The sequence below is a fragment of the Cupressus sempervirens genome, chromosome 11 (assembly GCF_028749045.1).
Source record: "Cupressus sempervirens isolate cs-2001-9-10 chromosome 11, ASM2874904v1, whole genome shotgun sequence".
Lineage (NCBI taxonomy): Eukaryota > Viridiplantae > Streptophyta > Pinopsida > Cupressales > Cupressaceae > Cupressus > Cupressus sempervirens.
The window spans coordinates 848,646,021-848,661,190 of NC_143128.1; the positions used below are offsets into that span (position 1 = coordinate 848,646,021).

The following is a 15,170-nucleotide window of genomic DNA, read 5'->3' on the forward strand; positions in this document are numbered from 1 at the left end:
CAGGAGAAATTATGAAAAGTTGTAACTCTTTTAGAGGGTAGAAATTATGAAAAGCTGTAGTTTTCCAAAGGGTGGTAATTGTCAGAGGTTGTGACTCTTGCAAAAGGAAGACTTATTCAAGAGGCATGACTCTCCCTAACATTGGAAGATATCAAGGGAGAAGGTTTCATTTGAGGACATCCAAAGGAGATCCATTTGTGAAGTAATGTTATAATTTTCAAAAGGCAGCAGTAGAGGCTGGTGACTCAATTCTTATGAAAGGTAGTGAATCATAGAGTATCCCAAACATTCAAGGAACACTTATTAATCACCCATGAATCCATAAGAGCAATCATCAATTACCAAATCAAGCAAATAATCAATGAGCAAATCATTCTATCAAAACAGCATTCATCATGCACCAGTATATCAAACCAGCATTCACTATATCAGCACTCATCAATCATCTAATCAACATCACTTAATCATCACTCACTAGTACCTCATACAGTCAAAGAAATTCCTTCAATCAATCAGTCATTGATACACATACCAATCATTCAACAACAATCCATGAAGAATTAAGACCAAATAATCAAACGGATAAGTAATCAAAGTGCTCCTTTATTATAAACAAATAGTGGAAGATTCATATAATAGTTTAATCAAACGGATAAGTAATCAAAGTGCTCCTTTATTATAAACAAAGAAGATTCATATGATAGTTCACTCTGAATTTTGAGGCACAGGTTGCAAAATTGAAAGACCAATTGATGTTTCATGTTTACGAGAGGTCAAGAGCGACCTATCTTTCAACCATGCCACCCCAAGATGGAGCACTCGTGAGCCAGGAGTTGTACATATGCTCTAAGGTTTGGTGGAGGGGGTAGTCTCATAATCTTACCAAGCATGCCAGCCCAAAATGGAACACTTGCAAGCTAAGAGGTTGATTAGTGCTCCTGGGCTCGATCAAGGAGGATGAAGCGACTCTAAGGTGGATTATAATTCTACAATATGCCCGGGCCAAGCGACAAATGAGTGTCGTTGGGCTTGGGGAGCTCACCAAGTATGCCAACCCACAGCAATGGATATTTTGCTCTTAGGGCTTCTATTATTAGATTGTTCGTCTTGCGCACTTTCACTTCCATTATTGTAACTGGTAATAGCTATTACAATGTGAGTTAACATATCCAATAACTAGGCCATCTTATTTTGGGTATCCCTTTGCTCCACCAAGAATTGGTCCATCTTTCTATTAAGGTCTCCTCCCTCGCCCATTACCTGTTTGACTCTTAAGTTTTGCCCTGACCTCTTGCAAAAGTGATTTTTGAGTTCTTTCTCACTCGTCAACTTCACAAGTTGTCAAGATTATAAGGTTTGATACCACTTGTTAGAGCTGCTGCTCAATTGGACCAGCTAGGAATCTAACTTAAGACCTTCCATTTGCTGCTGTAGTGCTCTACCAACTAAGCTACTCGCCCCTCTTAGCCAGTCCATCTTCGGTCCAGATATGGCTTATTCCAACACCCCTCCTTAAACAACACTACTGGTGCTTGGGGTAGCCAGGCTCTAATACCAATTGTGATGTCCCCTTTTTGGCTAACTTCGAAAGTTGGGGCTATTACATAACTTCTCATTCTTATTCCATCAAATGATTGCAATTAAACTAAGTAAAGGATGTTACACAAGTTTAAAACTGCTATTTCTGATATATATTTATATATGGAAGACTGATATACAATTATTAGATATGCTATGAATGGATGCTATGTATTATGTACAATATGCTTATAGGATCAATATATATTGTTTTCATCAGGTTTACTATGTCTTATACATCATTTTGATTATGCAACTGTATAGATATTGATAATGGCAATATCTTGCAGTTTCAGATCGATTATTGAATGCTTGCAACTCGATAATGGATGTCGTTTCTGATATACAACTTCAATGTCTGCAATGCCTTGGTGTTGTCTCTGATCTGCACTAGTATTACTTGTCACAAAGCACTTGCTCTTACAAAGCAGATCCAAATCTGGATTATGAAAAAGAGGTAAATATCCGATTATGTTTGAATAAAATGACCAACTCCCTTCTTATACTTTGCTTATTTGAAGTGATGTCTTTTCAAGGATACATGCTTTCTTCTTCATCACACCCTTTCTCTTCAACCACACCTTTGCATAATACTAAAAAATCAATCTCTTTTCATTATGAGAGTAATCGCTTTCTCTAAGGGCAACTTAATGACAAATTCGATTTAAAATATTAATTACTAGTACATAGTAATGTCAATCATTCTTTTTGCCTTATTATCAAAAACAATCTCCTTACTTTGTCATTAAACTTAATTGCTGACTTCATATGATTAATCATAGCTTGACTAATACCAATCTTGATCAGTGAAAGTAACAAGTCACCAGATAATGCTGTTGACAAAACCAACTTTGATGATTATTATCAATCGGATGCTGACTCCACATATTATCAACATCTGATTATTGCAATCACCGATTACTGAACTTAATTATGATCAATTAGAATGCTTGACAACAACAATTGCTGTTAATTATGTCGATGGCTTTGTCACTGATAGACAGAATCACTGTTTAGTCATTATCATGCCTCTTCCTTAGATATCAATTAGTTTATAATTGGTAATCATTAACAACTTAGTCTTGCACATTATTTTTCAGTCTATTCATAAAGAAATGGTTGATCAATGCAGAGAGTATTATCATTTGATAAGCAAACCGATTACAATGTAGATCAATATTGCTGTTAAATATTAGGTCATGACTATCTTCCCCTTCTTCAGATCAGTAATGCCTAGCAACATACAGATCACTACCAGTGGTGATCAATCCTTTGTGATTATCATGCCTCTTCCTTAGATATCAATTAGTTTATAATTGGTAATCATTAACAACTTAGTCTTGCACATTATTTTTCAGTCTATTCATGAAGAAATGGTTGATCAATGCAGAGAGTATTATCATTTGATAAGCAAACCGATTACAATGTAGATCAATATTGCTGTTAAATATTAGGTCATGACTATCTTCCCCTTCTTCAGATCAGTAATGCCTAGCAACATACAGATCACTACCAGTGGTGATCAATCCTTTGTGTTTCTGGACTAGCATTAGTTGCTGTCTCTAATTTATAATGATCTTATCATCAATTGAGATTGCAACTGTAACATTATCAATGCTATCTTCCTTTCAATGCTCAGTGACTATGTTTATCTTTTGATTCGTCTTTCTGTGCATTGATTATCAATATAATTGAAGTTACTCCTTCCTTTATTCACCATTCATTGATCTTCTTAATCTATTGTACCTCATATGATGATGAACATATTCAAGTTGATCGTCGTATTCTTTCTTGGCTTGGTTGTAATAAAGTATATTAATAATCATTTAGGCATATCTAGTTTATTAGGTAATTTCTACAGAACATAAAAACTTTCTTGTTAGCCTCTAACAAAATTTCTATTTCTTTCTCAGTTATTCATTATATAAGGAGGCAACTCTCCATTTGTAATTACTCTTTTATCAATGATAGAATATCTTAACATGGGGGATTCACCTCATAGTGCAGTGGTAGCTGAAATCCGTGTTAAAATGGCGATCAAGTGTTTGACTCCCATGCCAGTTTAGCAAAAAACTGAACAAATACCAAGGTTGGTCGCTGGTCAGAGATTTGCACTTGTATACTTGTCACTGACAGGGTCAAGTTGATGGGTCTTCATCAGCAACAAATGTCTAACCGGTGCCTACGAGGCAACAAACAACACAGTCCACTAGCAGAAAGGGAGGCGTACGCACCAACTGCAGTGCATGGGTAATCAAAGAGCATTATAAGGAGACACATGTGCTGTCCAAAGGAGACAAAAGTATGCGATAGCGAGGATTAGTGCCAAATTAGAGTTGTCAACGACTGACGGCCATGATGGAAGGATTTACGGAGGTCATTGCTAACAGCCTGGGAGTCATAAGGCATTTCAGTGGCAATCTTAAAATGGGTGCCATAAGGAGAAAGCACCTGTGAGGACCTGGCCAGTGTGTTCAATGTTTGTGGTGGAAGAGACAGGAAGTACATTTGGAGAGACAAGGGTCAGCCATGTGTAGGGATAAGGAGGTAATAATACAAGAGACATAACGGGAGAGACATTGTCAAGTGTCTGGGAGATATAAAGTGTGAAGGGATAAGGACTGTAACCAGATTAAAAATTACAGCATGTAACAAACTCAGTAAAGGTGTTAAGGCCTCAATACTAGCAATATGATCACCACGGGGATGGGGTCCCCAAATGTGACCCCACCTCCATATCACTGATCAAAAGAAAAAAAAAGTCTAACATGGTATCAGAGCAGGTTGATGGGCTTCTATGAGATTTGGCAAATATTTTATAAGAACAAATTCATAGCCTTTTTGTCCTTGAATTTATTCTAAAAAAATTCTAATCATTTTTAATTGAAAAACAACTTTGCAAATTTGTTAGCGTATTCAAATGTTTTTGGCTGGAAATTGCAAGCCTAGTCGAGGGTTCTGGTTGCATGATTTCCCGGTTTGAGCAAAAAATCAGCCAATTCTGTGGGGTTTTCATCAACATTTTAAACATTTTCTGCATTGAAGGTTTTCTCATTCAACGCATTTTTCCTGTGAGCTTTCCTATTTTCTGCGAGGTTTCTTCTTACCCTGTCAAAGGTTTGTGTTCAAACTCACAGGTCCATTTTTCACGAGCAATTTTGCAAGTTTGTCATTCCTTTTTCTGCAAACCGTGTCATGCATCTGCAATTCACGACTTCTTTGGTCCACATATATTTCTTCCCAACAACCTTGCAATGGGTTTTGTTTTGTTTTGGTTTCTAAGCCTGCGCGACTAGAACTCTAAGCCTCGGATCTATTTTTTGACTGCAAAATGTTTACAGTTTTTTGTATCAAAAATATGGTCTTTTTTTCCTCTGAATCTACTTACAGTCATGACGAAAGCTCACAAAAACTGTTCCTGTTAGGCAGCAACCTCTCTTTGTTCGTGGAAACGTGGCTCACACAATCAGTAATCTAGATTTGACATCCTTGCGGGTAGGATTTGTTGGTTTTGGATTTTTTTTGTAGCTTTTGGGTCGTATAAAAGCAATACTATTCGGCTAAGATTTGCTCCTGTATGCCCTGGTTAGGGTTTCAGCAATATGGGAGGGCTCTCTAGTTTGTGGATTTATAATTCTCTCTAAAATAATTATTGGCAGGTTTTATAATTTTTTCAGGTGTTCTTGTTTTAGGTTATTACCATTTTTTTCGAAAAAAATATGCTTTCTAAACTTCAGTTTCAGGGTTAAGCAATTTTTCCCACCAAAAATTGTGGTTTCTTGCAAATTGTTTTGGATCACACCTAGAGTTGGAGTTGTTGGGGCAAACATCTAAAACATTTTTGTGGTTTTTGACGAAAATGAATATGGAAGGTTCATTAATTTTTACCAAAAAATTGTGTTTTCAGGTTTCAACACTCATCTCAAAGGGATAGCTTTGTTACCTAACATCAGGTTGGACAAAGTATTGGTCATTACCATTTTATAAAACCAGAGAGGATCTCAGCAGCAGTCAAATGTTTTAATGAGTGTCAAAAGTAGTGGTTGTTGTTGCACCAAAAGATGAACCTTTCAATGCCTAATACAACCACTAGCCTTATAGAAGACACAGGAGGCTGTTAAACCATGTCGCAAATCTCCACAAGGAACGCTAGTGCACTGCCAACAACCCCCCCCCCCCTTCCAACGTTACTCGCCACAACCTGCGTGGATTCGAACCAATGACACTTTGATACCACTTATTAAAAGTAGTGGTTGTCATTGCACCAAAAGACCAACCTTTCAATGCCCGATACAACCAGTAGACTTGTAGAAGACACATGAGACCATTAAACCATGTCATAAAACTCCGCAAGGAACGACGGTGCATTGCTAACAATCAAAAGGAGGCAGACTTCTTTGCATTTGTGACCAAAAGAAATTGTGTCTTATACATGGTAGTTAGTAAAATGACCATTAAGGGAGGATAATAAGGCATTTAATGTTATATTAATGGTCATTAGGCATATTTAGTTTATTAGGTAATTTCTTGATAGCATAGGAAATTTCCTATTAGCCTTCAAAAGAGTTTCTATTTCTTTCTCGTTATTCTCTATATAAGTAGACAACATCTCCATTCATAATTACTCATTTATCAATAATAAAATATTGTAACAGATTGATCCTTATCATGGTAGCAATGGCAATGCTGAATGTCCTCCCATAGGCTTCTTCTTTACCGATGTGTATTGGTATGATTGTCTTTGCAAATGTTGCCTGACTGATCTACACAATGGTGAGCTATAGAATTCATGATGATGCCTCAAAGGCAATCTCTACATATGGCATTCATTGTCTTGAGTATCTTCATAGTATTGATTGTCTTGTTGATGAAGATGCTCTCCATGTGATAATTATTGCTTGGATCAAACCTTTATTCTTCTTAGAATAACTATGAAACCATCTTATTTATAAGACTTCATGGTTTCCTCACCTCTTATTTCCCTACTAAGTATAGTTGCTTCTAACTTATTCTACTCACTCTTAACTGTTGTGGGTGTCCAAAGACTACTTGTCCACAAAAGTATCTAAATGTTTAACTAGAACAAATTCAAGAATGCAAACATTACATTTGCAAAGTGAAAGCCCTCAATATTGACAAATTGGCAAATCTTCAAACTTTTGTTGAAGCAATTCCTTGTAACTTTTCAACATGCCACAAATAGTGAATAGGAACTCACAAGTTTAATTAAGCATAATACTATGGAGGCATTCATCAAAAAGCTTGTCAAGATGTAGACCCTATTTGCTACCCCAAAGTGTAGCTACTATATCACAAACTTTCCAAGAAAAATTCAAATGCCATTACCTTCATGGATATTTGATTCAAATATTCACATGGACCAAATTTCGATTTGTTAAAGGAATCTTTGGAATATTCACAATAATATCAAATGGTGATCAAAATAAAAGCAACAACAAAAAAATGATCAAAAGTGACATCTATGAGAATGTCAATTTTAAGCTGAAATTTAATGATTCAATGTTCATTAAAAACTATAATATTTGTAAATTCAAAATTTACAATGATTACAATGTGTGAGCAAATTGGGAACTTTGTATTATTATCATAAAAAAATTCAAAATCCGGGCAAAATCCAAGAAGTCATAAACAGTTAAAGAGGAGTTAAAGATGGAGAGTCTATAAATTGTAATTAACTTCACGAAGATGGAGAAGGAGGTGGATCATTGGCTAATTTGGCAACATTGTATTAGTATAAAGTTTCTACTTATTTAATTTTGGGAATGATAACAAAGTGCAAATCTGATCTTTTTGTCATTTGTACTTGTAATTGCATTCTTTATAGCATAGTTTAAAAATACTACAATATATCACTAATATCACGAGATATTGCGAGCAAAATTGCTAGGAGATATAATCACCAAATAAATCACTGACAATATTTTGAAAAATTCGCACCGCATTTAGGATGAAAAAATCACGGTTTTTACGATTTTTGAGTCAAAAAACCCTGATTAAGTCAACTTGAAAAACAATAAACTTTTCTAAAAAACGTTTAGAGTTTTATCATTTTCCCGCAGGCTACGACAGCTAACAAAAGGGCTGCGATGGCTACTAAGGAAAGGTGGGATTACTGAGGACTATTAAGGCACACAAATTCAAACTACTAAGAAAATGTCGAAGCACAGATTCAGACACAAGAATTATTTCGCTGATATGCATCAAAGATGCCATCACATGGAGTGTTGATTGTAGGATACACACATAATGGTTTTGCTCTTCAACAGGTAATAAAAAACACTTTTTAAAATTTAATGTAAATTTATCAAAGTATGTCAAATTTCATCCCCAATGAATGACTTGGAAAGTCAACGCACATAGTAGTCAAATCTCCTCATATACACATCACTATTATGCTCTAACCAGGAGGGGGTGCGGATGCAGATGCGCACTAGTGCATAGATGCTTTCGAAGGCATGGTGGATGTTGTCAGGAAGCAGCGTTGTCTCCTATGGATGTGCACGGGGTGCTCCGGAGAGCATCTTGTGAGCATCCAATTGTTTCCAACATCCAATCACTTAAGTGACTTAAAAAACATATGCTCAAAATATTTTTTAGTGTTTTTTCCTTCTATTTGCCTCACAACCCTAAAACGGCCCTAGAAGAGGCAATTCATTGCCCATTCTTCCCATTTTGTTTTTAGTTGGGCTCTCTTCTCATTTGGTCTCCATTGTGGAATTCTAAAAGCAAGGTCATTAATTTTGAAGAGGATCATTCGTAGGGTGTCTAATGAGCTTCCACAAAAGACCAATAAGCATCTAAGGTAAGTATTCAATCCATTTCATGAGTTTTTTAAGTGATTTTTTTAGTTCTTCATAAATTTTTCAAGTTTTAGAAGAAATTTTTCAAGATTTTTTTTTTTTGTAAAGAAATGAAGGAGCAAGTTTTTTTAAACATGTCTAAGGTTTTTTTTTCTGTTTTCTTATTAGATTCATAGTTTCTATTGTGCAAAAATGGCCACTACTGATAGTCAAAGTTCAGCAACAAGGCAAGGACGAAGTGATAACTTCAATATTGATGTGGCATCTCCATTATGGAGACACACCAGAAGATCATCACAACTTTCCAGAGGTCGGTCATACATTTGGAGATGCAATATATATCATAGTAAACCATTCAACAGCTCATATTCTCAGGTCAAAGCTTATTTTATGGCCCTACTGGTAAAGGAATAGCATTGAGCAAGGGAAGTAAAGATAGAAAAAGGTTGAGCAATGCACAGTTATCCAGATTCATAAAAGAACAAGAGGTTGCTGATCGTTTAGCGAGCAAATCAAAAAAAAGTTTGTACAAACCTTCATCTACAAAGAACAAAGTGAATGTGCCCACTGATCATGTTGCATCCTCCAAACATCCATTCTTGGAAGTGGGAGAGGAGGATGATGAAGTAGAATTTATTAACCGCAAAAGAGGTCCGTTGGATCAAGCATTCAAAATGCAGGCAAGAGAGATTGTTGATGAAGCAATTGCACATTCCCTTTATGCCAATGGTCTTCCTTTCAATTTGATAAGATCGCCATATTGGAGGGAAATGGTTGCAGCCATATTTAGAGCACCAGTTCCACTTAGGACATCTTGGAGAACTTCTGGCATAACTATTGTATCTAATGGATGGAGAGACACAAGAAACCGACCATTGATAAATGTGATTGTAATGTCCCCAAAAGAGGCAATGTTTTTGAGGGCTATTGATTATGAAGGACAAGTTAAGGATTCACAATTCATTTATAGAATTCTCATTGAGGCAATAGAGATGGTGGGTAGTGAGAATGTGGTCCAGCTGGTCACAGATAATGCTACGAATTGTAGGGGTGCAGGTTGCTTTGGTTGAGTCTTGATATGACCATATTTTTTGGACACCATGCACCGTACACTCTATCAACTTGGTCATGCAACAAATTGGCACCCAAATAGATTGGGTGAAGCAAATATACCAAGAGGGAGGGGAGATACAAATGTTTGTGACAAACCACCACATGTCACAATCTTTATTCAGATCATTCTCCAAGTTGGAGTTGTTGAAGGTAGATTTAAAATTGTAACTATTTAGTTTCATTTATTTATTTATTTTGAATAAGTTTTATATTCATGTTCAATATCAAATTTCTTGTTTATAACTTTGTTTTATATTTGATGTCATATTGTCAACTTGCTTATAGGTAGCTGAGACTAGATTTGCATCTCACACTGTTGTTCTGAAACGACTCCTCAAGGTGAAATCAGCAAAGGGCTAAATGGTTATTTGTAACCAATGGGCTATATGGAAGGCTTAAAATTCAGAGAAAGCCTTGAAGGTCAGGGGTATGATCTTGGATGAGCATTGGTGGAAAGGTGTGCAATTTGTATTGGAATTCACCGAGCCTATCATGACTATGCTACGCTTTGTTGATAAAAAACGCACCTTGCTTGGGGGATGTGTACGATGGGATGGACATCATGGTAGAAAAGGTAAAGCTTTCCATACAAGCACATGAGACTAATCCCACAGAATGTGAAGCCTTGTGCAAAAAAGTGGAGGATATCATTCATCATTGTTGGGAGAGGATGACTACCCCATTCCACCTCCTTGCATATGCCTTATCTCCAAGGTACTATAGCCAAGAAATACTTGCTATGCCGGATAGAATTGCACCATATGCGAATGAAGAAGGTGCTACTGGGTGCTACGCTGCATTTGCAAGACTCTTCCTAGATGATGAAATACACAAAAAGGTGAGGCAAGAATTTGGCTTATTTGCTTCAGGACCAAAACTTACTCCATATGCAATAAAGGACCAAAATGACATGGGAGCTATCACATGGTGGTACATGTATAGTCAACCATTCAAGCATCTACAACCTCTTGCAATCAAGATCCTCTCACAAGTTTCCATTTATTTATTTATTTAGCAATTGTATTGTACACTTTAGTGTTTAACATTCTATAATTTGCTTTTCATTTGTATGTTTAATTTTAAATTTTTAAATTTTTATGAACACCATTCAAGTTGCAAGTTCTTCTTTTGCTGAACGGAATTGGAGTACATACTCCTCTATCCATTCAGTGAAGCGCAATCGGTTGGGCTCAAAGAAAGCTGAGGACTTGGCCTATATACATACCAACTTGCATCTTTTGTCATGTAAGGAGGATGGATACAAGGAAGGATCAACCAAGCTTTGGGATGTAGCCCCTGAATCTACAAACTCCAATGCAACACTTCAGGATCTTATTGTGATGACGGATGATGATGTTGATAACGTCATAGCACGTGCATCTAGCACAATTGGAACCATGCATGGTTCAAATGAATTTGCAAGTGTTGCAGCAGGAGGAGATGATGAGAATGTGGATTTTTTTGAGAATCCTTATGATTCTGAATGACTGAATGTGATTTGTGAATCTTGAGCCTTGACTCTTGATTGATCAACATTGAACCATGAACTATGTTTTGATTTTGTAATTCAAATTGCATTAGAATCTTGATGTTTTGATTATTGTTATTTCAATTTGATTATGATAATGATTCAATGAATGGTTTATTTTGTATATTTACTATTTCTTGTATTTCTTTGCATACATTGTCATAAATTATAGTTGACAACTTTACATAAATATATATGTATTAATAAATATATATAAATATATTTACTTATGTATGGACACACCCAAACACATCCAAAATCCCCCAAAAAAAAAAAAAAAAATCCACGCATCAGCACTCCGCACCTGCATCATAATCAGAATTAGAATCGATAACTTAGATACACATCAACATCACTATATATATTTTTATAGAGCTATAAGTTGTAAATTTATAGAACTATAAGTTATGAATTGATGATCGTGAGTTTATAGATAAGTTTATAATATACAAATTTTAATTTATTTGAGTTGGTTTTGTAAATTTATAATACTATATATAGATTTATAATACAATATATTAATACTAAAGTAGTAAAATATTGTATATTAATAAATTCATTATAGAGAGTTATAAACTAGTATTAATTAATAACTGTATATCTAATAAATTATAATTTTGTATATTTATTCTTAGTGCTAATATGCATATGCATTGTTTATTAACAACATTTATAAGTTTATAGTGTTTATAAATTATAAATTCATTAGAGAGAACAAATATATTTATTTATACTCTACATAATTTTATATATATATATATATATATATATATATATATATATATATATATATATATATATATATATATATATATATATATTTTTTTTTTTTTTTTTTTTTTTTAAAATCCAAATGTTCGATAAAAGTACCAATTTATTGCCTGATTTCTTTGCCGAGTTTTTTAAGATTTTGAGATTTTAAAAAAAAATTGAGCTCGCCAAGATATTGCTGAAACCGAGTTTTTCAACTATGCTTTGTAGCATGGAATGCTCTCTACTCAATTTTGTTTTAGCAATCTACAATCCAAGTCAATAGTTTCTTCATAAAATCTCCTAAGTTTCTCAATTGGATCTAATTAAGTGCTGTCATGCCTTATTAAATTTGTGCCTTCTTTGAAGCCAATATTATCATTCTGTCAAGATATTCTCCAAAAAATCATTACACTCCAAATACAGAACTGTATACTGAAAGGCCTTTGGCTGAAGTTCAGCCAGTTTTCATTTGGTTTTACCCAAAAAACCGTGGGCATGTCCTTTAACCTACCAAAGGAATTCAAAAGGATCTAAAGATGACAATGACAAAGTAAAACATTATGACCAAAAATGACAGGACTAACAAGGCCCATATGTTGGTGTACTGATATAATATTTAGCACCATCACATGACAATGCAGGACACTACTGACGGTTGTGCCCAGCACCAAACATGATAATAATACTTCAGTTCCGTTAACGGTTCAAGGCGTGAATAGAGTACATCTTATACTTCTGCTTGCTAATACAGTTCAGATTGAAAACCGGGACAACCATGGATAGAACATACGATGGAAATCGTTTGATATGAAAACAAATTCCAAAGAAAACATTCGAGACATTGAGTTTGCCAAATCAGTTGATAGATGCAATATGTATGCTCGTTCAACTGGAGAACGAATCAAAGCAATTCACTGCAATCAGTCATTGCCCCTATTGTATGTATAAAACCCCGAAAACGGTTCTGAATAATATAAGGAGCTTATTTGACAAACGTTAAATTGTTAAAACGAAAAAGACAGTAACCCAAAACACCGAAGCCATTGAGAAGGCAGCGATTTCGCACGTCTTGACATTGTTAGGGCAGAAACATATTACCCTGAGATTAAATTACACTTTCAAGAAAGAGAAAATATCCCATTCGAATCGAACCCCTAACAAACCCAGTAAACAAGCACACAAGAAGACTTAAATGTATGTTTCTGTAATCGAAATGAAGTGATACAAATACTTACTGGGTGTGAGAAATTGGTGTTTTGAGAAGAGTGAAAGCGTCCGCCCTGCCTGTAAGCGGATGACCCACGTGAGTTGCTAGGGCATTCTCCTTCGTATGCTCTTTTTCGCCCATTCTCAACATCCTTGCAAATTTCTATGCTTCCCAAAAAAATTATCAGTCCTCTCACAACTCGACTGCAATTGGTTTGATAAACAGAGAGTAAAAATCTGAATTTTAGCCTCGAAAGAAAACCGGATCGTTAGAATAATAACACAGAAGAAGGATTCAGGCAAGATAGTATTTATAGATTTAAAAAGTGGATACTCACTCCCTTTTCCGTTTAGTTGGGGTAGGCTGCAAGAAACCGAGGGTGTCAGAAAAATGAATTTATTTTCACCGCTTTCGTTATATTGAGGGGAATTCTGCGTTGGGGATACTGAATATTTTTCAACTCTACGGAGTTTTAACTTGTCAAGAACGAAGAAATGAAAATTATTACTATAAAATATTAAAATATTAGGTAAAGGTTAAACGGACCTTAGTCTATTGGTGAAATTGAAAGGTTCACAAAGAAGCCACCAGAGATCAAGTCTTGTTGAGTGTAAGGACCCCCATGAAAAGGGATGAGGTTGAAATTGTGTCCGAGACAAATTTGGCGGAATGGATACCCCTCAGTCCTTGGTTCTTAACTAAAGAGGCTAGACGAAAAATTAAGTTAATAATTATAAGTTGTATAATTAATTTGTAATTATTTGTCATGCTTAAACTTAAATTATTTATTATAATTAAATGTCAGCTTTTCATTTTAATTGATATATCAGATCAAATATAAAATTTAAAATCTAGATTAGAACTTATAGAGAGGGGAACTAAATTTTGATTAGTCATGTTGGGCCAACAATCCAAGGATGACACGTGTCCCTTGGAAATTTTGGTTAAAGTCGATAGTTATTTGATTAAAGATATGATAACTCATCTTTAAGACCTCTTAGAGCATCAATTGTACACTTAAGAAGGAAAAGAGATTGAGGTAGAGATTTTTAAGACCTCTTAGTGCACTCATTACACACATAAGAATGAAAATAGATCAAGGTAGAGATATCAGGTGGGGGGAGGGAGGCAAGGTGTTGGTGTAAATAGTGACTAAATAAACTAGTTAGCTTACACCATACATAAGATCATCATATTCGTGTTTCTTAAGTCTCCAGTTAGGGAATTTTGATATTTTGTATCACTGCATGTGGTTGTGATATGTGTACTCATTGTATGAGACATTTCTTCAAGCACGCACTACAATACATGTTGAGTGAGTTAACAAGTGCCTCATCATCGAAGGATTGGTTAGTTGTGTTTCCCAATTTGACTACCTCTACTAACTTTTTTATACGTGCAAGCCTACTTTATACACTCATATCAACTTTTGATAATATTTGTTTAGCTTCTCGTGTATTCATAAGCTTGTGGAAGTTTAAGTGTTTATTTGTTGATCTTGGAACTACCAAAATTTTATTTGAGTCATGCTAGTAAACCCTTCCTATTTTGAGCATGGCCTAATCAAGAGTCCCTTAAAGAGGCATTCAGGATTTGTTATTTGTTTAGTGTTTTTCTATGAGTTGTTTATGTTGATTTTGTCATTTCTAGTAATATTTTACAGGATTGGTAACTACTTAGTTTGTCTAATTTTTTTGACTTTGCCAAGGTTTAATTTATAGTCCATGAGAAAATAGTTGGCATATCTAGGTGTTGTATTGAAGCATAGACCTATTCTAGTTCAGCATCCCTCTCTAGATTGCATAATAAGAGGACACGACTTTGTATAATAGAATGACAAACTTGTTCGCAGGCATAGTTCTACAATTTATAAGTGCTTTCAAAACTATCCACAAAATTGTAAATAGAGTTAATAAAGCTATAGATTGGTGCTAAAGATCATATGGTTTGTCAAGGTATTCAAAATGTGATATAATTTATAAAAAACAGTCACCAAAACCTACTAGGTGGACCCACAATTTTCATGCAATGAAAAAAAAAATTAGTGTCAACTCCTTGAGGTTTCAAATGGTAACCATGGTTTTTTTAGCCCACTCTATCACAAAATCTACTATGTTTTGTAGGTGTTAGTTTGGTTTTGTAGGGTATTTGGTATAAAGATGCACAAGAT

The 15,170-nt window shown here is 35.0% G+C and overlaps 1 protein-coding gene across 4 annotated transcripts in view; it reads right to left on the reverse strand.

Annotated features, from left to right (window-relative positions):
* Window positions 1–13,566, reverse strand: part of PBG1 (20S proteasome beta subunit G1) — an 80,086-nt gene extending 66,520 nt beyond the window's left edge. Inside the window, exons 1-2 of one of the 4 annotated variants that reach the window (XM_089811578.1) lie at window positions 13,338–13,566; window positions 13,029–13,203 (exon numbers count right to left, since the gene is read on the reverse strand). In XM_089811578.1, the coding sequence (XP_089667704.1) occupies window positions 13,029–13,150 (122 nt within the window). In that variant the 5' untranslated portion in view covers window positions 13,151–13,203; window positions 13,338–13,566. Of the gene's footprint in view, window positions 1–13,028; window positions 13,284–13,337 lie in introns of those variants that run through there. The other 3 variants (XM_089811577.1, XM_089811576.1, XM_089811575.1) reach the window with 3 other exon arrangements.
* Between the last annotated feature and the right edge of the window lie 1,604 nt (window positions 13,567–15,170).